Source organism: Schistocerca serialis, chromosome 5 (assembly GCF_023864345.2).
Source record: "Schistocerca serialis cubense isolate TAMUIC-IGC-003099 chromosome 5, iqSchSeri2.2, whole genome shotgun sequence".
In the NCBI taxonomy this organism is placed as follows: domain Eukaryota; kingdom Metazoa; phylum Arthropoda; class Insecta; order Orthoptera; family Acrididae; genus Schistocerca; species Schistocerca serialis.
Window position 1 is genome coordinate 576,576,291 of NC_064642.1, and position 19,704 is coordinate 576,595,994.

A 19,704-nucleotide genomic window follows, 5' to 3' on the forward strand; every position below is an offset into this window, starting at 1 on the left:
CGTCGGGGAAATACAACCTCTGTGTGCTGTTGACGACGCGTGCGGTGCATCCCCGCTGGCCGACGTGGCCACAGTACGCTCCCACGCGCAGCCTCGGCCTAACCATAAACAAACCTCTAAGAAACTGCAGCAAAACCCCTGGCAACTTCCTTCATGTCTGAGGTGTTTTACGAAACATTCACACGAGGATTGTCCCCAATGTTGGGCTGTGTGTCACACTTGCTAAAAGAAAGGTCATGTGTCTTCCGTTTGCAAATCCGACCGCATACATGATGTTCATGAACATGACAATAATTCTGATTCTGTGTTGTCTGTCAATTGCACTTCTTCCCTTTCAGGGAAGTTATTCCTCACTGTCCAAATCCTTGGTCGGGATGTTCGCATGCAGGTGGATACCGGTTCTGCTGCCACTATAATTAATTCTCAGACATATCTTCAGTTGGGTTCTCCACTCCTATCACCTGTCACTCGGCAATTACGGACATACAATAAACAGAAGATTTCTCTCTTGGGACAATTTAATGCTGAGGTATCTTACAAATCTGTCGTTCGCACTGTTCCCATATTTGTGGTCGACCAGAGTACCACAGAGAATCTTTTCGGTTTCGATGCCTTTCGCATTTTTGGGTTCTCCATAGACGACTCTGTCAATATCGTCTCTGATGCTATTCCTTATGCTCAATTGGATTCCTTGTCAATGACATTTTCTTCCCTTTTTTCTCCTGGGTTAGGCCATGCAAACGACTTTGAAGCTCATATCAGGCTCAAACCCACTGCTCGGCCTAAGTTTTTTCAGGCTCAGCCCATTCCTGTGGCCCTTCGTGATAGGGTAAAACGGGAGCTGGATCGCCTCACTACTTCAGGGGTCTTGCTTCCTGTCACTTCCAGTGAGTGGTCCTCTCCTGTCATTGTCGTTGCTAAGCCCAATGGTGACATTCGTCTCTGTGGCGATTTTAAAGCCACTGTAAATGCGCAATGCCTCATCAACACTTACCTTATGCCCCGGCCTGAAGAATTGTTCACTAAACTTGCAGGAGCCCAGTATTTTTCTAAAATTGACCTGTCAGAATCTTATCATCAACTTCCACTCGACGCGGCTTCTCGGCAGTTTCTGGTCCTTAACAAGCCTTTCGGCCTCTACCATTCGGGGTTGCCAGCACCCCTGCGCTCTTTCAGCGATTCTTGGAACAATTATTGCTCCCTTTCCCTGGGTGTATAAATTACGTGGACAACATTGATGTCACTGGCTCCACCACTGAAGAACATCTTCAGAACCTCCGCACACTTTTTCATGTCTTACAGACTGCCGGTCTTAAGTGTAATCTTCAGAAATCACAATTTTTTCAGGCATCTATCACGTACTTGGGGTTTCAACTGTCTCGGGATGGTATTCGTCCGCTTCAGCAAACTATCGCTGCGATCGATGCCCTTCCTCACCCTACATCTGTTAAGGAACTGCAGGCCTTCTTGGGGAAAATAGCATACTATCACAAGTTTTTACCGTCTGCTGCGTCAGTGGCTCAGCCGTTGCATTGCCTGTTGCATAAAAACGTGCCTTTTCACTGGTCCGCGTCATGCGATGCAGCTTTCCAGAAATTGAAGACTATGCTGAAACTGGCCCTGTGCCTGGCTACTTATCGACCTGGCCAACATCTTGTTCTTGCCACAGATGCCTCTCAATACGAGGTTGGTGCAGTCCTTGCGCACCGTTTTTCAGATGGCTCTGAACAACCCATTGCTTATGCTTCCAAAATGCTCATGGACGCCCAACAAAAGTATTCTCAAATTGAAAAAGAAGCTTTGGCCATTATTTATGCTCTTCATAAGTTTGGTGTTTTTCTCTACGGATCCAAATTTCATCTTGTTACGGATCACAAACCACTTGTTTCCTTGTTTCATCCATCATCGTCACTTCCCAACAAGGCTGCACCCCACCTCCAGCGTTGGGCTCTTTACTTGTCTCATTTCAATTATGAGATTCATTTCCAGCCGACGGCTCAACATGCGAATGCTGATGCACTGTCTCACCTTCCCATGGGTCCTGATCTGGCATTCGATAAGGACGAACTATTGTGTTTCCACCTGGATGTTGCCGAGCAGCGGGTTGTGGACGGATTACCCATCACAGGGGACCGGCTGGCAGCGGCTACGGTTCTGATCCTACCCTCTCCCGGGTTTTCCACTGTATTCAGAAGGGTTGGCCAGATCATCCATAAGCTAAGACTTCTGACCTGTTGCGGAACTACTACGCTTTGTGCTACCGCCTCATGGCTAGGGATGGTGTTATCCTCCTTTCCACCGACAATGCTTCGCTGCATGTTGTGGTACCTGCGTCTTGGCGTGCTTCGGTCTTGTGCCTCCTTCACCAAGGGCACTGGGGTGTGTCTCGTACAAAATCTCTGGCGCGCCGTCATGTGTACTGGCCTGGCATCGACTCTGAAGTAGCACACATGGTCGCTGCCTGTGGCCCTTGTGCATCACACCCCGAAGCCATCTTTGTCACTGTGGCCTTCACCTGAGACACCCTGGGAGCCCATTCATGCTGACTTCACAGGTCCTTTTTTAGGTACTTATTGGCTCCTCATAATTGACACCTACTCTAACTTTCCTTTCATTGTCTGTTGCACGTCACCTACCACCGCGGCAACCACAAGTGCTCTCGCCCCGCATTTTTTCTTTGGAAGGCCTTCCCTCTACTCTTGTTACTGATAATGGTCCGCAATTTGCCTCTTCCGAATTTGCGGATTTTTGTGCTCATCACGGCGTTATGTATGTCACAGCCCCGCCATTCCATCCACAAACGGTAAGGCTGAACGACTGGTCCGCACATTTAAGGCTCAGATGCGGAAACTCCTGACTTCTTCTGCTGCTGATGATGTGCTTCTCCAGTTACTGGCTTCTTACCGTTTCACCCCCATGGGCGACCACAGCCCGGCTGAGCTCTTAAATGGCCGACAGCCCCGCACGCTACTTCATCTTATGCGGCCTTCCACCTCACGGCCACGGGTGCCTTCACTTGTCCGGTTCACCACCGATGACCTTTTCTGGGTACGGGGATATGGCAGGCAGCCAAAATGGAGTCCGGGTCGCATCTTATGACACCGTGGCCGACGCCTGTATGAAATCGAGATGGACACGGGTGTTGCAGTGCGTCATTCAGACCAGCTTCGGCCTCGTGTGCTGGCAACGCCTGTTCCGAAGATCGCTACACCACCTTCAGCTCTACCGGATGCTCGGGCCTTTGGCGTCTCTCATTACTCACAACGCAGCCCTCTCACCATCATCTCGGTGCCAGTACAAGAACGGACGCCACCAGGAGACGTGCCCATGCAGGAACCGGATGACCATCATCTGTCAGAGCCAATCTACTTGCCCCCTTCTCCTACGGACGCTGACACATCGCCCATGTCTCCTGTTATATCAACTGGACTTGCCGCAACGGGCAGATTGGCGCAAGGGGCCCTAGCAGATTCGACCCCTACGTCTCCTGTCATCTCGACCCGTTATCATCGAGGACACTTCCGTCCGTGCGGGAAGCCTCCTCCTCGAGACTTTACGGCCAGTCACACAACGCCTATGGACTTTAGCAATCTACAGGCCACCTCCATCAAGACCACTGAAAAAATTTCAAAGGGGGGAAAAGTGTTGTGACTCGCCGATCATTCAAAGTGCCGCCGTGTAATTACGCGCATCCTCTACATGCAGCGCTGTCTGCCAGCCATGCAGCAGCTGCGCCACCTAAGTGGCCAGCTAGGCAGCGGCCGCTACACTTGGACTCAGTGCTCATTTGAATGTTACAGTGTTCACATGTCTTGCTTTGTCTACTTGCTCAGTGACTTATATGTGTTGTGTCGTTTTGAAATATATGTGTTCAACTTGTCGTTATAACAATAGTCATGAAACAGAGTACAATGTTCTTCTCCAATGCCACCTGCAAGACAAGTTGTCAATAATAAATACTAACTTGTAATCTTGGAAGCATGTTTAACAATTCAGTCTCTGTGTTTGCTGCACCTACATTAGTCACTACTCATTTTTCATTGTATCTGATTTGCTGAAATTTATTGTTACTTGCGGTTATTTATCCTCATAAATTAGTTAATGGTGGTAGAAAGCTTTTTGAACTTATAAAGTAAGTTAACATCTGCTGACAGTTTGTCACTATCAGACACAGAATAGGAAAGGTTTTAAGGGAATTTCCTGATGGTGGCAGTGGTTTTCAACCAACTTTAAGTGAGAATTCAGGCACACGTGATGGCAACTGCAGTGAAGATGATGAGCATATTGATCCAATAGGAGGCAATATGAACAGCAGTGACACATGTAGCGAAATTCTTCAACATCCACTAGTGGTGAGTTGGTATGACTGAAATCTGATAACCTTGGTGTCAACAAACTTGTTCATTTTTAGAATGAGATTTTCACTCTGCAGCAGAGTGTGCGCTGATATGAAACTTCCTGACAGATTAAAACTGTGTGCCCGACCGAGACTCAAACTCGGGACCTTTGCCATTCGCGGGCAAGTGCTCTACCATCTGAGCTACCGAAGCACGACTCACGCCCGGTACTCACAGCTTTACTTCTGCCAGTATCTCGTCTCCTACCTTCCAAACTTTACTTTTGTTCAGTTTTGTGTCCCCCACCAAAATACTTTTGGATCTTAGCAATATGAGCAATAATTAAAATTTCAGACAAAATCCTTTCCATGGACAAATGAATCAATCAAATTTTATTGTCATTCAGCTCATAAAGCAATAGATAACGTCAAGATAACTTACATTTTTAACATTAATTACTAAATACAATTTAGTTTGGATTACATAAGGGCATCCGCTAGATACAGTGTTGAAAGACAGTATTTTCAGTTTCAAAAAATTCGTCTGCTGTGTAGAAAGGATTATTTACTAGTATTTTGTACAACTTAGCTTTGAAGATATTGACAGGTAACTCTTTTAAATCTATACTTAACTTATTGTACAACGTAAGTCCAAGAACTAAATATGAATTCTGTGACTTGGATAGTCTTTGATATGGTACATCTAAACATGATTTGTTCCTGGTGTTATGGCTATGTACATCCCTTCTTAATGATATATTTGAAATATTGTTCCTAACATACAATAGAACATTATAGATGTACAAGTTTATCACCGTCAGGCATTGCAATTTAACAAACAAGGTTTTACAGTGTTCTAACTTATCTGAGTCAGTTATTATTCTTACTAATTTTTTTTTTTTGTAAAAGTAGAATGGCCTTTACGTGACTGCTATTGCCCCACAATAAGATTCCATATGACATGATACTTTGGAAGAAAGCAAAATATGCTGAACTTATATAACTATTAGGGACATGTCTTTTTAAGTTTCTAATTAAATAGATAACTCTTGAAAGTCTGGCAGATAAATGTTTGACGTGTGGTTCCCATATCAACTTTTGTGACACAGTTATCTGTTTATCAAGAATTACAAAATAGCATGTATGGTGAGAATATTTATATCTATGGGAATCTAATGATGTATTTCTCAATATAAGAATCTATAGCACCAAGTTATAGGAAAAGCTAAACATGGGCTATGTACCTGATATTATTTTACATCTGATGAGAGCATAAAAGAAACAGACATAAAATATTTGAACACTGACAGCTTACAAGTTTCCTTTCATTGAGATGGAAACTAGGAAACTACGTATATCACATTGTCATATGTCATATCCCCAGTGAAAAGAAAGCATCACTACCTAAACCATAGAGAGACTGAACAGAAGAGATGTCATGAACTTTTGTATGAATTTTTATGGTGCTTCATTCTCAATATCAAACAGAAATTCTGTCTGATCACACAAACATAATTTTTTACACTTGTCTCTAACACTCAAGAGTTACAAATTGCACATATTTGGGGTGCACACCAACTCTTATCATCCTATTACAAGCCTTTTAAGGGTTAGATGAACTGACAACCGCAACACAAGAGGTTAAAATAATTTACATATAGAGTGCTGTAGTGTCACAAATTAGTGCTGCTGACATCCATACTTTTTAATATTTTAAAGTGTTTATGAAACTTATTTCTGCAAATGTGTTTTTTCTTTGTTACTGGAGATGTTATGGGAAAATTATGACACCACAGTTTCATCTTTTACATCTGAGGTGGACTTTCACAGTGACAGATGATGCGATCTCTTAGCTGTTGGACAGCAACTGGAAGAATATGACAGACACTTTGCCAAGACATCCTATGTTCTCTGGTATATTAATGGAACAGTTAAAACCACAGAGCACATCAAGAAGGAGAACTTGCACATATGTGGAACAAATCAAAGTATGCCTTAATAAAACACAAAGAAATTATGTAAGCTTAATCTGTATACTGTATTAATAATGAAATTTCACTGTACTGGTTAGTGCTACTCTCACTTACACTATTAAATTTAATAGAGTAAATCAGTAAGAAAGCTACTACCTTGAAACAAAAAAAAAGCTGCCTTCTCAGTTTTATTATATAGCTGTTGTTTATCTGCTGTTGGTAGCAAGATACTTACTAGATTATAATGGTATTTTAAAGAAAATATTTTATTACACCTGTAAATACTAAATCCTAGATACAGTACATTACTGCTGTACTTGTCATGTAGCTTTATTTGTTTGTTTGTTTGTTTTATTTGGCCTTCAGAGTCATGTAGCTTTGTAACAAACACTTCTGTTTGCTATGTAGCTAACAGAATTTCTACTATCCCTGGATTTAGATATCCAGATGACTTGTAATAAGAGAAGCTTATGAGACATGTTTTTAATTTTCTTTCAAACTGGTAGGGATTCCCAGTTACCTGCTTTATGTTAGATTGGAGCTTTTTAAAAGTTTTCATACCACAGTACCTAGTACCATTTGTAACTCTAGACAAGGAAGCAAAGTCTACATGAAAATATGTACAGCTGCATGTTGTGCCAGATGGTGGTCTACCTTGCTCTTGAGCATAGTTTGGCAGTGGCCATTCAACCTGATGGATGGCTGGTTGGTAGTCATACCAACACCAAAAGCAGTGCAATGATTGCAGCAGAGCTGGTATATAATATGGCTGCTTTCACGGGCCTGTGATGTAGTAGGATAAGCTGTGACAGGACGGAATAGAAGTGCTGCCTGTGTGGATTTGGCAGATCTTGCACCTGGGGGTTCTAAGGGGATATGATTCTTGTGGCAAGGTGTTGGGATTGCGAGTGGCATAAGGATGGACTAAGATGTTGTGGAGGTTGACTGGGCGATGGAACACTACTTTAGGAGGGGTGGAAAGGATCTTGCATAGGATGCCTCTCATTTCAGGGTATAATGCTAGGTAATCAAAGCCCTGGTGAAAGATGTGTTTCACAGTGACTGAAAGGTTGTGTTGTGGGGTGATCACTCTGTTGCAGAAATAATTCAAAAGCCAAGATCGCTTTAAACACTGTTTACTAGACGACCGGTTTCAAAACACTAAAGGTGCCATAATCGGGTCTGAATGTAGCTTAACATGTATAAATCATTTGGATATTGTTGCAGAAATAAAAATTAAAAAACAGCTGCTCTCATGGCCATTCTATTTCATCAGATATATAAAACTGAAGTCACAAGATAAAACTATTTGACACATGACTGCAGTGCAACTAACAACGGTCGGCCGACCGTTGTAAGTCGAGGGTAATGCAAAACCTTTTTTTGATGTGTGTATATTGTATTGAGGCCTACAGTCCCTCAAAGATGTAAAAAAGTGAAGCTTGTAATTCAATGAAATCAAAATTTGTGCTATCTATGTCAAATCTTTTTATACTTGCAAACCCATTCATTAAAACCTAAAGGGTACTTCCACTTGACATAGAATCATGAAATTTTGCACAAACAAAGGTTTTACAGCACAAGTACAGAAAAAATCAGAAAATTGTTAATTTGTAATTATAGCATATGAAAAGAATATTCGGGTGAATATCTTGCCAGTATCAATGCTGATTGTCAGGATCTCGATTTCCAGAATGAATGAGCTGTCCATATATATATAATTAAGTTCATATGAAACCCTCAGTGCATGAGTCCTACTCGTACAGGCCAATTGTTTTTTTTAGCTATGAAGCTGTATTATAAAATGTGCAGCAATACAAAACTTACAATTTCCTGCTGTCTCAGTTCCTGCAACTAATAAATGTTTGTGTGAAAGTGATGCTTTAAATTCACAATGATTCACTCATTTTCTCACTCAATTCCTCATTCACCAGTTTAGTAGATCCCATCACGAAGGAGGGCCTTCATGGATGTAGAACATGTGAAGGTATACAAGAAGGACTCAAAGTATACACTATAAATCCAGCAAAGAACACAAAGAAAACTTACTTATTGACATTGCTCAGCACTGATTCTATATGTTTGTTGAGGCCATCAATTACATCCAGGCGCTCTTTGGCATCTTCAAGTTGTGGTTCGAGTTCTCCCTGAGCCTTATCGAGTGTCTGCCTGGCTTCTTCAAGCAATTCCGTGGAACGAGTTTGTGACAGAGCTGTTCGTTCACCAAGACCATTTGACTGAAATTACATTACTCAAATGAGTACAATATAATTATGCACTTAAAGTGAGAACAACAATTTCACTTAACTATTTCTCTTGACTCTCGCATTCCTATGTTGGCAGGTATAAATGGTGAAAAATATAAAATTCTAATTTACATATACAACTGCTCTCTCCATTGTCTCCTAAATGCTTTCTCTCACTCATGGAGTGAGTACAGTCCCATTTCTCTTGGTGAGGCTGCCTTGAGAGGTCTCACAATAATCCTGACAAACTAGCACTGGCTGTCCAGCTCAGGCTGAGGTAGAAGCTACTCAAACAGAAGACAATGTTACATTGGCTTTTATTAGTTTTAGTGCAAAAATATTTGGCCCTGTTGTGATGTTTCCCATCATACTGAAAAACTTATTTTTCCGTAGATTTGCCTACAAGATCACTGTGCTTTAGCAGCACAGCGAAGAGCATTCTAAGATATGTTGGCATCAGCAGTGCGCAACACATTTTATATCTTTCTGCAGCCATTCACTAGTTATCCACCACAGAACATAGTAGCAATTTTCAATGTTGTTCTTATTCTTCCTTTTTACATTTTGCCTATTTAAAGAGAGTGTTTGAACCTTTCAGTATTCCGATGACTTTTTTTATTATTTTAGAGCCATTTAACTATGATATTGCTTGAACTTATAATGCTGAATAGCATTTCAGTTTCTTGATATCCATTCTGTAAATGTGTCTGTAGAATTTCAAGCATCTTTTGTCCACTGTATTAGTTGCCTTTCATTAGGGTGTAAAAGCCTGCACTGATGCAGTGTCAGCATGGTTATTAATGGATTTGGTATGGTTAATTTAAGGGGCAGAAGAATTCCCTTCTGTCAACACCACATTACTGCCTCCCTCCCCCCAGCACAAATGTGTGTACCCAACAGTAAGCAAATCTGCCAAGTAGATTTGATCCATGACCACCGCACCTCCCTGACCTGGAAAATACTTCAATAGGCATGGCTATCCAGGTGGGTGTATGAAAATCAATTATAATAACATCAAAATGATATACAATGAACACATTATAACAATGAAACCTTAGAGCTTTTGTACATAAGGCACTAGAAGACAATAACTGGATGGCAGAAAAAGAGATACACAGATGAATAAATTTGACTGGAGCACTTATGGTAAACTAAATATGGCTTTATACATGTTTCTGATGTGTCTGAAAAGAAACAATTACAATGAGTGTGTATTAACAGTTTTGATTTATGGTAGTGAGGCATCTACATCTATACTCCACATGTCTCTTTATGGTATGTAGCAGATGATATTTCTAGTAGCACTATATTTTTCCCACATTCCTATTCCATACATGATTCACAAGGGAAAGAAAGATTGTTGGTAAACCTCCATATTAGCTCTGATTTTTCTGATTTTATCATTGTGGTCATTTTGAAAACCATATGTGAAAGTAAGTAATATGTCAGCCTACTTCTCCTGGAGCATACTTTCAGAATTTCAATAATAAAAGTCTCTGTGATGCATAATGCTTATCTTGTAGCAACTGAAACTGGGGTTTGTTGAGCATCTCCGTAACACTCTTCCACCTCTAATGACCTCACTGTTGACAACAAGTAATGCTCTATGCAGGATAAATTATCATGTATCTACACTATCTCCACTATTAATCCACTTTGTGAGGATTCCAGAATAATGAGCAATATTCTAAAATTGGCTGGACAAGTGTTTTGTAAGCCACTGCTTTCATGGATGGATTACAGTTCTCTAATATTATGCAACAATAATGAGTTTAAATTCTTCCAATGGATCTTAGTCTGAAATTGCTTTTCTACAAATTGTTTCATGTGATCATCCCACTTTCGGTTACTATTTTTCAGTAGTTCTGTTTCAAATGATTTGCCATCAATAGTGTAATCAAACAGTAGTGGATTTTTCACCCATATATACTCAATACATTACATTTAGTTGCATTCACGTTCAACTGAAATTCCCTGCACCAATAACCAATCCTCTGGAAGTCTTTGTGCAATTCACTACAATTTTGTACAATAGAAGATTGCAAAGTAACACACAATAATGTTTTCCTTCCCTAGTATTGCAGCTGGAATGTTGAAATTTCATAACGATATAGTTTGAAGCTTGAGCTACAGAGGATATTTTGTTTTCATGTGCAGCTCTAGAGAGAGAAGCCTGAACTATGAAACAAACAGGACGCACATGTTATTGTCCTTAACTTGTGAAGAGCAGTGAAGTGTAATTTGATATTTGTGGGCCAAAGGGAATAAATTGAGTGAAATTCACAGGGGCATTTATGGCCTGCATGGGGACAACTTTATGGGCTGTAGCAATGTCTTCAGGTGGTGTGCATACTTCCAAGAGGGCCCTGTAAACATCAGTGGTTTGCCACACTCCGGGCAGCTAGTAACAACTGCAACCCTGCAGAGCATTGGAGCCACTGAGGCAGAAGTTTTGAAGAACCAGCCTGTGCAACTGCAAATCTTGTTGCAGTAGTTCAACATTTCCTGTGGTGCAATGTACAATATTGTTTATGACATATTGAAATTTCGTGAAGTTAGTGCGCACTGGGTGCCTAAGAACCTGACAGACATCCACAGGGGCCAGCAAATGATGACAGGCTTAGATCACTTAATTCATTATGCCACTGAATGGCATGACTTCCTGAAAGGAATCATCACTGGTGAAGGGTCATGGGCATACCACCACGTGCCTAAAACCAAGCACACCTCCGTGGAGTGGAAACATGCTGGTTTCCCAGTACGAAAAAAATTCAAAGTGACTCAATCCGCTAGGGAATTCTTTTGGCAGTGTTCTAGGACATGCATGGTGTGTTTCTGGTGGTCTTTGCTGTGAATGCTGCAGCCTGCATTAAAAACTTGGGTTAAGTTGCATGGTGCCTTCATGACAAATGCCACAACATTAATGCTGTCAAAGTTGAACATCTTCATGAGAATGTTCACCTCCATGCTCCTGATCTCATTTGTGAGGAAATTGTTGAATTTGGGTGGGAGGTGCTCCAGCGTCCACCTTACATATTGGACCTTGCACCATTGGACTTTCATCTGTTTGGTCCCATGAAGAAATTACTAGCCAGCAAATGCTTTCCAACTGATGCAAAAGTGAAATCAGCAGTCCACAGATGTCTTTATTCCAACCAAACAGACTTCTACAAACAGGGCATATTGAATCTGGGACCAAAATGTGAGAAATGTGTTGAGAACGTTAGTGACCATTTTGCAAATAGATAAAATATGTAAGTTAATTTGTGACTTTATTGTTTTGTCATCTATTACAAATTTTGGCAATAAAATTATTGTACATCACTTTCCGATCTTCCCTCATATTATCCCTACCTCCCTAAATGCAAATGCCTCATCTGTGGATTGTCTCATGGAGCTTCCAACATTATCCAGTAAATCATATTGAAGTAAGTCTTTATGTTCTTCAATTTTGTTCCACTAAAAATGAAATGCTGACTTATGTCTGCAAGGAAGTCCTGAATTCATTCATAAATCCAGTCCAATACTCAGTAACCCTGTACCGAGCAAGGTGGTGCAATGGTTAGCATGCTGGACTTGCATTTGGGAGGACAATGGTTCAAATACTTGTCTGGTCATACTTTCTGTCATCACTATTTTAAAATTTGTAATCTATCAAAGAACTGAGGTAAATATGAAACAATGGAAAATTCAGGTACAAATATCTCAAAAATAAAGGAAAAGATAGGTTGTTACTTACCATAAAGAAGACACGTTTAAGTTGCTGGCAGGTAGAGTTAAACGACACTTACATAAACTTTCGGCCACAGCCTTCATCATCAAAACAGAAACAAACACCATTAACACACACGAGCAAACACACCTCATGCACACATGACTGCCAACTCCAGCAGCTCAGGCTGGAATGCAACTATCATGTGGGATGCAAGCAGCAGTCTGGAGGGGGAGGGGCAGGGGAAAGGGAAGGGGGGAGGGGAAGGGAAAACGGAAGGGGAAGGGGAAGAGATAGTAGGAGCGGGGAGGAGAGACAAACACTGTCTGGTGAAGCGCGCAGGGGCTAGAATGCCAACAGACACAGCATCAGGAGGTTGTGGGGCAGGTGGAGAAAAAAGGAGCTAAAAAGGAGAGGAGCAGGGAAAGATGGGAGCGCACATAGGCAAACGGCAGCAAAGAAATGATGTGGAAGATGAGAATCGGGAAGATATGATAGGACAGAAAGTGTGGAAACTGATGGATGTAGGATGTGGGGACAATATGTTATTGTGGTTGAGGCCAGGATAGTTATAGGAGCGGAGATTGTGTTGGAAGGATAATTCCCATCTATCCAGTGTTGTTGGGGAGGGTACAGATGGCTCGAGTAGCAAAGCAGCCATTGAATTCAAGCATAATATGTACAGCTGCATGTTGTGCCACACACTGGTCTACTTTGCTCTTAGCCACAGTTTGGCAGTGGCCATTCATTTGAGTGGACAGCTGGTTAGTAGTCATACCACTGTAAAAAGCTGTACAATGATTGTAGAGGAGTTGGTATATGACATGGCTGCTTTCACAGGTCCCTGGTGGGGTAGGATGCTCCTGCAAAAGGACTGGAATAGGACATGCTAGATGGGTGGATTGGGGGGATCTTGCACCTGGGCCTTCCACAAGGATACAATCCTTGTGGCAAGGGGTTGGGATTGGAGTGGCACAGGGATAGGCTAGGATATTGTGGAGGTTGGCTGGGTGATGGAACATCACTTTAGGAGGGGCGGAAAGGACCTTGGGTAGGATGTCCTTCATTTCAGGGCATGATAATAGGTGGTCAAAGGAAGGATGTGTTTCAGTTGTTCCTGTGGTCTTGAGTGATGAAGGGAGCACTCCTTTGCGGCTGGTTCTTGGGAGTTGTGGGAGGATTAGGGGTGTGAGGGGAAATGGCATCGGAGATCTGTTTGTGGATTACGTCTAGGTGAAATGCCTGTCTGTGAAGCGTTTGGTCAGATCCTCAGGATACTGAGCATTGCTGATACACCATCTGTGGGTGGCCAAGTTGTATATGAGGGCTTTTGTGGTGTGAAAGAGATGACAGCTGTTGAACTGCAGGTACTGTTGGTGGTTGACAGGTTTAAAGTGGACAGACTTACGGATGGAGCCATCAGAGAGGAGGGGGTCAATGTGTATGAAGGTGGCACACTGGGTTGAGGAGGACTAGGTGAAGTGGATGGGAGGTAGGTTTTGAGGTTTTGAGGTTGAGGTTGAGAACATGAAGATATCATCAATTGACTTGAACCAGACTAGGGGTTGGGCATTTCGGTTGATAGGAAGGTCTCCTCTAGATGGCCCATAAACATGATGGTACAGGAAGGTGCCATGTGGGTGCCCAGGGCTGTACCATGGATTTGTTTGTACTCCTTCCCTTCAAAGGAGAAATAGTTGTGCATTAGGATAAAGTTTGTAAGGTGTATGAGGAATGGGTAGTGGGTTTGTAATCTGCAGGACAGTGTTCAATAGTAGTAAGACCTTGGGCATAAGGGATGCTGGTGTATAGGGAGATGGTGTCAACAGCGATGAGTAGGGATCCAGGAAATAAAGGGCTAGGGATGGGGATTTTAGCATGTAGAAGGTGGGTGTCGAGGGAAATGGATTCAGGGGAGAGGTTCTGGGAAGGGCCTTAAGCTTTAAGCAGGGATTGGAGGTTGTGTTGGACATCTGAGATGGGATATTTCTGGCAGAGTTTATAAATGGAGGAGTCACATAATTGGTGGAGGCCTTCTGCCAGGTAGTCACTGTGATTCATAACAACAATGGTGGAACCTTTGTCTGTAGGTAGGATGATTAGATCAGGATTTGCTTTGAGGTTGTGAATCACTATTCTTTCTTCTACTGAAAGGTTGGTGTTCTGAGGAAGGGACCTGGGGAAGGATGGTGAAGCTAAGTTGAAGGTATGGAATTCCTGGAAGGTGACCAGTGGGTGGTTAGATTGGCGGGGATCGTGATTGGACTGTGCAACTGTAAGAGCCATGGTTCAGTGGTGGAATTAGGGTGGGTTTTGTTGGAGGGATTAACAGCAAAGAAGTGCTTTCACTGCAAGGATCGACAGAAAGCAAGTAGGTCTTTGAAAAGTCCAGCATGGTGAGATTTGGGTGTAGGGCTAAAGGTGAGGTCTTTGGGTAGGACTGAAACTTCTGTAGGGCTGAGGGTTTTTGGTGGAAAGGTTAACAACAGTGTTATGGGAATGTTTTGGCTCTGGATTTGATGGAGAGTTACTAGGGAATTTTGGGGGATGTGGCAAGTTGAAAAGGTCAGCTAGGCAAGGTTTAGGAGCTAGGAGTGGTGTACACTGAGGAACACTGTGGCTAGGATAGGGGTTGAAGGTGAGGTCTTTGGGTAGGACTGAAACTTCTGTAGGGCTGAGGGTTTTTGGTGGAAAGGTTAACAACAGTGTTATGGGAATGTTTTGGCTCTGGATTTGATGGAGAGTTACTAGGGAATTTTGGGGGATGTGGCAAGTTGAAAAGGTCAGCTAGGCAAGGTTTAGGAGCTAGGAGTGGTGTACACTGAGGAACACTGTGGCTAGGATAGGGGTTGAAGGTGAAGTCTTTGGGTAGGACTGAAACTTCTGTAGGGCTGAGGGTTTTTGGTGGAAAGGTTAACAACAGTGTTATGGGAATGTTTTGGTTCTGGATTTGATGGAGAGTTACTAGGGAATTTTGGAGGATGTGGCAAGTTGAAAAGGTCAGCTAGGCAAGGTTTAGGAGCTAGGAGCAGTGTACACTGAGGAACACTGTGGCTAGGATAGGGGTTGAATAGTAGCCCCCGAGGCAGCAGTACAATGTCAGCAGGTTGGATAATTTATGGAGGTGGTGTCTGGAATGCTCCTCCAGGTGCTGAAGAGCAAAGGATTTAATTTCAGAGTTGCGATGTATGAAGCAGGGATTGCACAGTAGTAGTATCTTGTGGAGGAGGCAGGAGTGGTTCCGAGATGCCTGTGTCATGGAGATATGTTTTTGCAGTACCTGGTATGTAAGATCCAGGGATTGGCAGAATCTGAAAAGGTGAAGGTCACTATGAAAGGAGGGGTGGGATCCAGAGAAAGAAATCTTTATGGTTATGCTGTTCGGGGGGATTATGTGGTTTAGGCAGCTTTTGAAAACTAGGAAGTGGGACTCAGTTTTAGCCAGGGAAAGGGACACTTTTCTGAACTGGTACAGAAAGATGGATCAGGGGTCCAGTGTGGCAAGAATGGTGTAAAGGAAATGAAAATGATGCAGACTTGGGCAAAATAGTTGTAGATGGTTGTACGAGCTGGATAAGAGAAAAGACACATGAAAATACATAAAGACAAACAGAAACATGCACAGATATGCAAAAATATGTACAGATATGTAAAAATATGCACAGATACCTTAAAATATGAAAAAATGTGTGAAACCACACAAAAATATGCTCAAACATGCTAAGAATGAACAGAAACTTGGGAGAAAATGAATGATGAGGTATAGAAATGTTCATCTGTGTTGCAATAAGGGAAGAGAGGGGAAGGGAAGATGGGTAATACCGAGGATCACAAGTTCGTGTGGCAGGGGCAGGTGTGAAAATAAAATGCTTAAGTACGTCATGATGAGGGATGAAGTGGGATCAATAGGAATAAATGCAATTATAACCATCAGATGAAATAATTTAGGGCACCAGGTTCTGCACAACTAACTGCACTGTCACTACGCCTGTGTTGTATGTGGACAATTGTTGATACAGTGTGGCATCGAAGTAGATGTGGATTGGATGGTGGCGAATAAACACAGGAAAGTAGGGAAAGAACAGATAATGAGAAGAGTAATGCCATAAAGAAAAGTAACAAAGAAACACATCATAGTGTTGTAGGATGGAAGAAAAGCTGTTTGGCAAAATCAAACAATGGAAACTCCACGTAGGAATATCAACAATGTAGGAAAGGATAGATTGCCACTTACCATAAAAAAAAGTTAAGCTACAGACAGGCACAATTAAAAGACACTTATATAAAGCTCTCGGCCACAGCCTTCATCATCAAAACAGAAACAAACACCATTCACACACACACGAGCAAACACACCTCATGCACACATGACTGCCAACTCCAGCAGCTCAGGCTGGAATGCAGCTATCATGTGGGATGCAAGCAGCAATCTGGAGGGGGAGGGGCAGGGGAAAGGGAAGGGGAAGGGGAAGGGAAAACGGAAGGGGAAGGGGAAGAGATAGTAGGAGCGGGGAGAAGAGACAAACACTGTCTGGTGAAGCGCGCAGGGGCTAGAATGCCAACAGATACAGCGTCAGGAGGTGGCCATTCACCCTGATGGACAGTTGGTTGGTAGTCATACCAATATAAAAAGCTGTGCAATGATTGCAGCAGAGCTGGTAAATGAAATGGCTGCTTTCACCGGTGCCCCAGCCCCTGATGAGGTAGGATAAACCTGTGACAGGACTGGAATGGGTAAATGCTGGGTAGGTGTATTGGCAGGACTTGCAGCTGGGTCTTCCATTGGGATATTAGCCTCGTAGCAAGAGGTTGGGAATGGGAGTGGCAGAGGGATGAACTGGGATAATGTGGAGGCCGTGTGGGCAACGGAACACCACTTTAAGAGGGGTGGGAAGGAACTTGGGTAAGATATCCCTCATTTCAGGACATGCTGATAGGTCATCAAAGCCCTGGCAAAGGGTCCAGGGATTGTTGACACAGCATCTGATGCCCCAGATATTTTCCTCTGGTAGTTATAATTATATTTATTCCTACTGATCCTGCTTCTTCCCTCATCCTGACATAAACTAGCACTTTATTTTCCACACCTCGCCATGACACATGAGCTTATGATCCTCAACCTAACCCATCCTTCTCTTTCACACACACACATACACACACACACACACACACACACACACACACACACACACACACAGACTTCCACATCTCATCATTCCTCTTCTTCCATGTTCCTGTATGTTTTTACGTATTTGTGTGTATTTTCATGTGGTTTCACGCATTTTTGGGTATTTTTGTGTATCTGTGCATATTTTTGCATATCTGTGCATGTTTCTGAGTGTCTTTACGTATTGTTTTACACAACTTTCCTCTTCTGCAGTTCCTCTCACAACCATCAACACCTATTTTGCAAATTTCTGCATCATTTCTGATCCTTTACCCCCCTCCTAGCACCTAACCCTGCCTACCTGAAATTTCAACTTGCTGCAACCCCCAAAACTCCCTTGCAACTCTCCACCAAATCCAGAGCCAAACATTTCCATAACACTGTTGCTAACCTTTCCACCAAAACCCTCAGATCTACAGAAGTTTCAGTCCTATCCAAAGGCCTCATGTTTAGCTCTACACCCAAATTTAACCACGCTGGACTTGTCAAAGACCTACTCTCCTTCTCCCATTCCCTGCCATGGAAGCTTTTCTTTGCCATCAATCCCCCAACCAAATCAAACCTAATCCCAACAGTGAATCCTGTCTCTTCCAGTTCATGCCACCATCCAACTCTGATCTTCAACCTCCCCCCCTCCCCCTGCTTAAGACACCCACTGGTCACATTTCAGGAATTACTTACCTCCAACAAAGATTAGCCATCCTCCTCAGGTCCCTTTCCAGAACACAAACCTTTCAGTAGAAGAAAGAATAGCCATACACAATCTGAAAATAAATCCTGACCTAATCATCCTACCTGCAGACAACAATTCCATCACTGTTATTATGAATACCTCCAATCCCTTTTATAGCCTTAGGCCCTTCGCAGGATCTCTCCCCTGAATCCATTTCCCTCTCCACCCCTACACACCCTGCACACCCAACTGTTACATGCTCCCCAAAATCCACAAACCCAGCAATCTTGGATGCCCCATTGTGGCTGGTTATTGTGCACAAAGACACCAACCACTACCTTCACCAAATTACCATCATCCACACCCCTTTACCTCGTGGATCCCTACTAACAACTGCTGACATCACCTCCCTATACCAACAAGCCTCATGCACATGTGTTACCACTACTGAATACAATGTTTCCCAATGTCCTGCATTTCGACAGCTGTCATACTTTTACACCACAAAATCCCTCCCATGCAGCCTGGCCACCCAGGGACAACATATCTGCATTGACAAGAACTCCCTTGCTCAGTATGCTGAGAGTCTCACCAAAGCCACATGCACTATCCCCCAGACCAAGTACACAAACTGATCTCTCGTATCATTTCACATCACACACCCACTCCTCCCACTACCCCCAAGACCCAGCCATAAAGAAGTGCCCCGAACCTCACCCAGTACCATCACAGACTAGAACAAGTGAACCACATCCTTTGTCAGGACTTTGATAACCTATCATCATACCCTAAAATGAGAGATATCTTACCAGAGGTCCTTCCCACCCCTTCTAAAGTGGTGTTCCATCATTCACCAAACCTCCAAATCCCACTCCAAATCCCAACCCCTTGCCACAAGGATCATATCCCTGTTGAAGACCCAGGTGCAAGACCTGCCCAACCCACCCACCCAGCACTTCCTATTACAGTCCTGTCACAGGTTTATGCTACCCCATCAGGGGCAGGGAGACCTGGGAGACCTGTGAAAGCAGCCATGTCATTTACCAGCTCTGCTGCAATCATTGCAAAGCTTTTTATATTGGTACGTCTATCACCTGCTGTTCACCAGGATGAGGGGCCACTGACAAACTGTGGCCAAGAGCAAAGTAGACCACCCTTTGGCACAACATGCCAGTGAATACAGCATGTTTGATTTCAATGACTTCTTCACTAACTGAGCCATCTGGATCCACCCCTCCACCATCAGCTCCTCTGAACTGTGCAGATGTGCGTTATCCTTACAACAAATGCTCCACTTCCGTAATTATTGCTGCCTCAACCATACTAACATACTATCCCCACACCCCACAACCAGTAGTTTCCTTGCCCTTTGCCCTATCATTCCTCCCCATTCTTGTCTTCCACACTCTTTGTTCGCCACCCTCTGCCAACATGCCTGCCCATCTGTCCCCAGTCCTCTCCTTTTTCGGTCCTTTTCTCTCCACCTTCCTTCCCCATGACCTCCTGACGCTTGGTCTGTTGGCACACTAGTCCCTGCACACTCCACCAGACAGCATTCCCCTCTCCCATCCACACATACACTACTATTACTTTCCAT

At 43.2% G+C, this 19,704-nt stretch overlaps 1 protein-coding gene across 1 annotated transcript in view; it reads right to left on the reverse strand.

Annotated features, from left to right (window-relative positions):
• The window catches only part of LOC126482302 (laminin subunit alpha), a 365,291-nt gene that overhangs the window by 78,717 nt on the left and 266,870 nt on the right, over positions 1 to 19,704 (reverse strand). The window contains exon 40 of the mRNA XM_050106331.1: positions 8,359 to 8,546. Within this exon, the coding sequence (XP_049962288.1) occupies positions 8,359 to 8,546 (188 nt within the window). The remainder of the gene's footprint in view (positions 1 to 8,358; positions 8,547 to 19,704) is intronic.